Source organism: Homalodisca vitripennis, chromosome 1 (genome assembly GCF_021130785.1).
Source record: "Homalodisca vitripennis isolate AUS2020 chromosome 1, UT_GWSS_2.1, whole genome shotgun sequence".
NCBI lineage: Eukaryota > Metazoa > Arthropoda > Insecta > Hemiptera > Cicadellidae > Homalodisca > Homalodisca vitripennis.
This window is the reverse complement of record NC_060207.1, coordinates 31,460,929-31,468,791: the sequence shown is the minus strand read 5'-3', so window position 1 is coordinate 31,468,791 and position 7,863 is coordinate 31,460,929. Positions and strand designations below refer to the sequence as shown.

Below are 7,863 nucleotides of genomic sequence, written 5' to 3'. Positions count from 1 at the left end.
ATTAAAAATAGTAAAGTAGGTTGAGTCTTGAACATTTTGAATCGCTTGCACTTACTTCTTGCCTGAATTTCCTATGTGTTTTTGGTACATCTATTTGTTTGCTTACTGGTATTTGTCACTATCTCTTTAGTGTCTTTTTATTTCTTTGAATTGTAAATATAATTACTTGGTATGTTGGTGAAGGAGATTTTTACCATTGAAGTTACAAAGAAATAATTTCCATTCAATGGCACAGTATGTTTTTTAATCAATCTCTTTTTCATACATAATTTTTAAACTATGTGTTACGTTTCGCTGCTAGCCGTTTCATTCTTTTTGTTTAAAACAAGTGATGGAGATCCCAGCTCAGGCTTTGCCTAGGGGATTCCTATTTATTTTGCCTTATATTTATTTATATTGTTATTGTGTTAATTTATTCTACCTTTTTATTTTTATATTTTGAACTCATGGTATTGTAAAAACTGTGTTGTGTACTTGTATATGAAAATGTACTGTTTTGTACTTGTTTTTTGGCAAAATAAAGATTATTTATTTATTTATTTAATATTTTTAACTAACATAAGAAGTTTTCCGGAAGTTTAATCTACCCAATAGTTTAAAAATTTCAACAAAAGGTAAATATTGTGTAAGACTTGGAAAGATCCCTCGGAAAGATTGAAGTTTGAAAGTTCAGCGCAGATTCTTAAAGGCTTTCAGTTAATCAGGAACTCCCAAAAGAACGGAAATAATTCAAAAGTTGTCTTCAACCTTTACTCCTACAAGAACTGTTATTCTTGGAAACATAGTATTGAGGTACTTTTGACTTGTTTTAAGGGAAATTCTAACACAATAAGTCAAACATTTTGGCTTGAAAAGACTGTACTTAATGTTTGTATTACTTGACGTTCAACCTCATAAAGTTGTATCAATTATATTGATATTAGACTTTTTCAGTTACACAGTTTAACTAATTAATGTAGTATCTTTGGCTTACTACTACTACTAGAATTCAATTACCAAAATCTATCTAACCTGCTTAGGATATTTAATACTGTATGTCCGCACAAAGCTCTTGGTCAAATTGGTTAGCTTGTAGGTATTACTCGAGATTGTGTGGGCAGGCGTGAGGATTTAGAGAAGAGAATACAGTCACACATAAAAGTGGATACTAATTTCAACTTAAGTGGATAAGAATCGGTTAAGTTAAACTCCTTAAATCCCCAAGAAAATATTTATTACGGCTCAGTCGAATGGATCTTCGCTAGTAATTATTTTTTTCGATGTTCATAAATAACGGAGCTGATCTATTTTTGAATTGCAACAGCTGCTACATTGGTAAAAATAGCGTAGCATAAGCTGACTATTGATCGTAGCTTAGATAAAATCAATGTTTTACCTAATTTATACTTGAAAAATGCTTATTAGAAAATATTTAGGAATTGTTATACGCATTCCAAAACACTTTCCTCACTAAATATTTGTACGCACTTTTAGCTTGTTTGATTTTGTTCGTGGTATATTTATCGTTTCCACGTGCCACTTTATATAGCATTTGGAATTTGGAGTGGTTTGGGGTCTGAGGTTTATATCCGGTGCATTTTTATAGGAATATCGGTAAATGATACCATGAGGGCAGTTACGTAGTTTGATTTTGTATACTGTCTAAAAACCAATAATTTTACTAAAATTTACTAAAATGTCTATTTAATAAACAGTGTCAAGGCATTAGTCGACTTTGATAGTAAAAAACTACATATGATATCCACTTTCATCCTTCAGTATAAACTTTATTAAGTTTATACTGAAGGATAACACTTTTCTGTCGAATTTATTAAAATCTCATTGTCGTAGTCAAAACCAATGCGTGTTAATGATAATTATTTATTTATTAATAATTTCCACTATAATTATTTTCAACGATTTATAAAAACTGTAGAAACTTTTCACCAAAATGAGACTTAATAAGTATTTTATCCACTTTAAAAGTGTTTAGGACTGGTACAAAACTACAGTTGAAATGCAACTAAAGCAACAAAGATGATATATTATAAGAGCGGATGAACATAAATTTTTCATACACCCAACTCCGCCCACACGTGAAATGAGTAGACGACGTGCAATATCCCGTCTGGTAACACCAGCTCTCGACGTTATCATGCTTCACTTACATAAACTCTCATGATTGTTTATGTAAGTTAAATCTCCAAGACCCAAGGATACGAGTGATTACTCTCATATTACCCTATATTTAAATTAAATCCATGTAAACGTTCATACTATTACCAAACACTTTATGGCTGCAAATTTAAGATATGTCGTAAACTGACAAAAACTTTAATTGAACTATCGATTTCATTAAACTAACACGATCAATCTGTATTATAATATTTAATTGTACTTTTTTACTTGGACTTGTTCCCTGTAGTTGCTATTTATATTTTAAATCTAAAGTATATCGTACCTCAGATATTGGTCTCAAGAACAATAATTCCACCTCACACCCCCCCCCCCCACCCCATCAAAACAAATTGGTAACGTGAACCGAAGAGAGATTGAACCTAAAGGAAAATTAATAGTATAATTAAATTTTTATGACATTACCTTAAATGATTGATTAATGAGATATATGTGTGTTCTTGTACCTTCCACTCTCATTTTCATGAAATAACCAATTTTTATACTTAAATACAAATAGTATTGGGAATTTATTTATATTTTTTTTTTTCTTTTTGACTTACAGTTTAAGTACATTTCAGCAATGCATGTAATACATATTATTGAGCAACTGACCTCGCTGACAAGTAGTGCTTCACTTAGCGAGGCTCATTTTCATGTAAGATTTTGTTTATTCTATTCTACTCTAAGTATTTAATCATTTATTGAGTTTTTAAATGGATAATTTAATGGTAATAAAAACTCATATGGAATTTAACGTATAAGTTTATGGAGACGCCCATGTAATTTCCAATGTAAAGAATTCACATAGTTTAGAAGAGTTTGAAAGGATTTATCAAGATCCTGATATAATATTTATCAAACAGGAAGCAACACGTTCCTTATGAAATATATTCTAATCGTGTCCAACTACATTTTAAACTAATGATGAATGCGTACCACAAGGCCCTGTATTGTGCCCAATGTTTTTACTAACTGTAAAAATTCAAGTACACCATTAAATGTAGAAAATTTGCTTAATGACAACTTTGAATTATTTCAATGAAATTTTAGATATACACTATCCTGTTGGGATTGACATAACTTATTGGTACGATGAATTATTTATTTTAAGTAGTACCCCTAAGAATATAAAAAATGCAATAAATGTCAGCAAAAAGCATAATGAATGTGATTATGTAATTCATGTTATGTCTGATTGGACTCTACTTTTTTTATTACCATCTCCCTATCTACGAGTAGTAAACGATAAGATATTAGGGTTTTCTTGTACTTATGCATAATTAACTGGCTTGCTTTGGGGGCTCACAAATTCTTGATGTATACAAGTTTTTATAATCAATGTTTGCTCAACATTCTAAAGAGTACATTTCGGAGAGTGTATATATTTGTTAAAAATCTGTAATTATTTTTTAAATATTTTAACCCTTTAAATAGCATATGTATGTATCCATTCAGGTACGGTGCCTATAATGAAATATTTCGTTCTGACTTTGTAATTTTAATTGTGAGACACACTCTTTATATAAGGCCAAGTTTTACTTTACTGAGTGGGCATTTCATTTAAAGTTTTGTACAACATATCCTCACTCTCTTACTAAAATTACCAAAACTATAAGTTTTATAGCATTTCTATTCTGGTTATAAAGATCTGATATTGGAGTGAGGGTTTGCGCTATTTGGCCACTGTCATATCACTGTCATGATCAGTGCAAACACAAGAGCAGATTTTCTCATACATCTGACGCATGATTGACACTTCTGAGTTCTGAAACAAACAACAGCACTTGGATACATGGTGTCTACTGGCTGTATATAAGCGCATCCGGAGTTGATCAAGGCATCTGTCTTCTGGTAGCAGTCACCATGAGAACCTTCACCCTGGTAAGTTAGTTTCACTATACTAGTTTTTTTATTATCATTAGATATCTCTAAAATATAAAACATTTACATGGTTTGTATAGCTTATTCAGCTGATTCACTACACTTAATCTATCAATAATTTTTATTTCACTTTTGCTCCAAATTTCTATTTTGTTTTCATAATTGTATTTTCTTTTTCTTTTTGAATTAGGACTTCGAATTGGAAAATAAGGTTACTTTGACTTTTTTATCATAAAAACATTTAGTCTCGATTTTAGAAATTGCCCCTATATAACAGTTCCCATTCTATTCTTTCCGTTACATTGGATTTGATTACAGAAGAAATTAAGAGAGAGAGAGAAACGCATTTTAATAGCTTTTCTAACCATGACCATTATTAAAAGTACCTTTTCATGTGATACAGATTACTTACTGTTACAAGATGACTGCCGTGCAGTGCTGTACAGTAAGGGAAGGTTTCGTTCACTACAAGGGAATGAGGACATATAAATTCGTTATATTTCATACATTTTCAGAATTATGGAACAGTACACTACAGTTAGATATAAATATCTAAATAACTCAGCTATCTTTGTACAATCAAAAATTTAATATCACGAAATAATTATATTTCGGCCTAATGCAAAAATGTACAGCTAAATTGTAAAACATTACGCAGGTGATGTACGTATCAATCTAAAAAAGCATAATATATTGCGGTTATGTCTGCTACCCATTTCACACATTACACTTTTAAAGCCTACATATATCGTACATTTTCTTCATTTGATAAAATAACTTTATGTTTGTTTTATATTATTTAGTCTGTATAGCGATATACATTGATTCTTGGTTCACTCTCTCAAATTCAACATCCAAATACAATTTTTTATATATCTGTTGTCAGAAACATTTTTAATATATATATATATATATATATATATATATATATATATATATATATATATATTTATATATATATATAAATATATATTTCTTGTGATAAATCCGTCTATCGTGTTCACGAAAAGTTATCTTGTGTGCGTATACAACCCAAATTGAGTCTCTGCTTCAAGACTATCTACTATATAAGATAATGCTGACATTTCTAAACCTGGTGTGCATCAGAACATATTTCAATCGTGCATTTGCGTGATAATAGTTAAGAATTTTGTTAAGTAGTAAATTATAAAAGATCCAAGGGCATCGAATTTTATATTTATCTATGTTAGACTTTTGTATCTTCAACCTATAATAGCCTTTGTAACTTTTTTTAAATTGTTAGTTATAATTATTCTTATTATTTTTAAATTGTAGTTACTCTAAGTCTTTTTAATTTAAAACAAATTAATAATAAATACTTACGTCATTTTTATTTTGCAGTGTATCTTTGCCCTCACCTTGGCCGCTGTGGCTCATGGCCAGCGATTTGGTTCTGGTTGGTTTGCCAACCAGGGAGGCGGCAAACAAGGAGGCAAACCAGGTGGCAGACTAGGTGGCAGACCAGGAGGCTTTGGTATGTTTGGTGGTGGTGGTCGATTTGGTTTCTTCGGTAGACCTCAAGGTAAACCTCAATGGGGCGGACCTCAACAGGGTGGACCTCAACAAGGCGGACCTCAACAGGGTGGACCTCAACAAGGCGGACCCCAGCAAGGCGGACCTCAGCAAGGTGGACCTCAGCAAGGTGGACCTCAAGACGAGAAACCACAAGAAGATGAGAATGAACAACAAGAGGAGCAGGTAGAGAATCAAACTGAACAACAGGAGGAGGCCGAACAACAGGAGGAAGCCGAGCAACAGCAAGAAGCTGAGCAACAGCAAGAAGCCGAGGTACAGGAGCAAGAAGCTGAGCAAGAGCAGGAGCAAGAAAATGAGGAGGATTCTGAAGACAAGGAGGAATGATATTTTCCAACGCTTAAATAAACCATTCTGAAATATATAAAGTTATTTTATTTCCTCATAAAATCCAGAATAATAAATTTAAACAACTTCACGTTTCAGTGATATAGGTGCTTTAATTTTTAAGTTCAAGCAGTATTTATTTAGAAACAAGACTTCAAGAAAATCCATACAGATTTTAATAAGGGTACTAAGTAACTAACGAAAAATTATTCTATTCATCTTTCACAACCATAAAACGTTCATAGACTATCCATAATATACCAGATCAAGTTTTTGTATTATATTCCATTCCTATATTTCTCTCTGAGATTACACAGATTTGACATCATATTCGCTGTAACCAGTGTCAGAATGGTAATGTCTTTGATTTTAATCGTAACTGCTAAGTTTCATCACGTAGACATCATAGTTGTAAATTAGACCAATTAAAACGGATTAGCTCACCATGTATGAGTAGTTTAATTCATAACAATCACACCATTCTGGTCAATTCAGTCTGATCGCAAAGGGTCAATTCGGTCTGATAGCTTTACCCTCCCCATTTTTAACAAGACGTTTCCATAAAAACAAACCTTCAAGAAAATTAAATATCAAAATTAGGAATGTGAAACTCGTGTAATAATGATAGCTATAAATGAAACAGTAAAACCTTGTCAGTATTATGAGTTATAAAATGTGATACTAAAAACTTGTCTTGTGGCAACAGCGCAACAATATTCCCTTGTGGGTACCCTTTTGTCTAAGTATGGTGCCCATGCTGTTTCGCCTGAAGTTAATATTCACACTTATAATATTTTTTTTTTTAACGCAGGTGAACTTTTTTACTATATTTGTACAAAGTTTTATTAACTCTTGTAAGATATTTATTTGGAGTTTTCTTGATGTGGAAGATAGATGCGAGACATACGTCTGACTCAGAAGGAGATGTGAATATGTATTAAGTTCAAATTTGTATTTGTGTTCATGTTTTTATACAGAGTCTTCCAAATGTCATTGGCCACTCTTGTCATTTCTAGACGGTTTGACCAATTGAAAGATAAATTTGGAGATCTTTGTGGGTTAATGAGACCTTTTTTTTGGCGTATCAAAAAATGTTGGGAAATGGCTTCCCTGGGGGAAACGCACCATAATTCAAATTTTTCAATTAGTAACCCTCCAAGTGACATCGTTTAGAAGAGAATAGAAAATGAAATATATTGGTACAAATCGGTGGCCATCTATCAACGTTTCAAGATGTCGGGCGCTAAATGATGAATAATGGTGCTTTCAGCTATTCATGAACGGATTTGCACGAAATTTCGTTTTTGGATGTTTTCAGGTCAATAAACTCGTATCTCATACCAATGATGAGGCGTATTTGAAGAAAAATAAAAAAAAACATCTTTTGTAAAAAAAACAAATTAGTAATATATGAAAAGGAACACTTTTAGTTTCACCGTGTGCCGTAACAGCCAGCAAATTGAACGTATTTCTTTTATTCATACAGAAGGATACTTTCGACGCAATTATTTCATCGTCAGTTCGTGGCGAGTGTCAAGAGCCTTTAAAAAATTCGTCACAAACTAAAATTACAAAAACAAGTAAGAAAAAAATATAAGAAATTAAAAGAAAAGTAAAACAAAATTTATGCCTCAAAGTTCAGATAAAACGTAAAATATATACTTCATTAAAACCTTCATTTTGCTATTCACTATGGTTAATATATAAATCAAATAAATAAGTAAATGGAAAATGAAGCCACTAAACTTTGGAAACGGACTAAACCTAAAACTATACATATTGCCCAATTAGATGTTACCTGCGACTCGCCCCAAATTTTTAAGTCTTGTGATATAATTGGTATAATGGTCCCCAATGATATTTTTCAATCGTAAGTAGGAATATGGTAATGTACACATTATGCCAGTGTTCATGGGTAGACGATCAGAGGTTGAGGGACTAACC

General features: G+C 31.9%; 1 protein-coding gene across 1 annotated transcript; it reads left to right on the top strand.

Moving 5' to 3' along the window:
* Positions 1–3,993: 3,993 nt before the first annotated feature.
* On the top strand, positions 3,994–5,956 carry LOC124357023 (proline-rich proteoglycan 2-like). The gene is made up of 2 exons (XM_046808438.1): positions 3,994–4,038; positions 5,401–5,956. Exons 1-2 carry the CDS (start codon positions 4,021–4,023, stop codon positions 5,917–5,919), a joined length of 537 nt encoding a protein of 178 aa, XP_046664394.1. The 5' UTR covers positions 3,994–4,020; the 3' UTR covers positions 5,920–5,956.
* Positions 5,957–7,863: the final 1,907 nt, after the last annotated feature.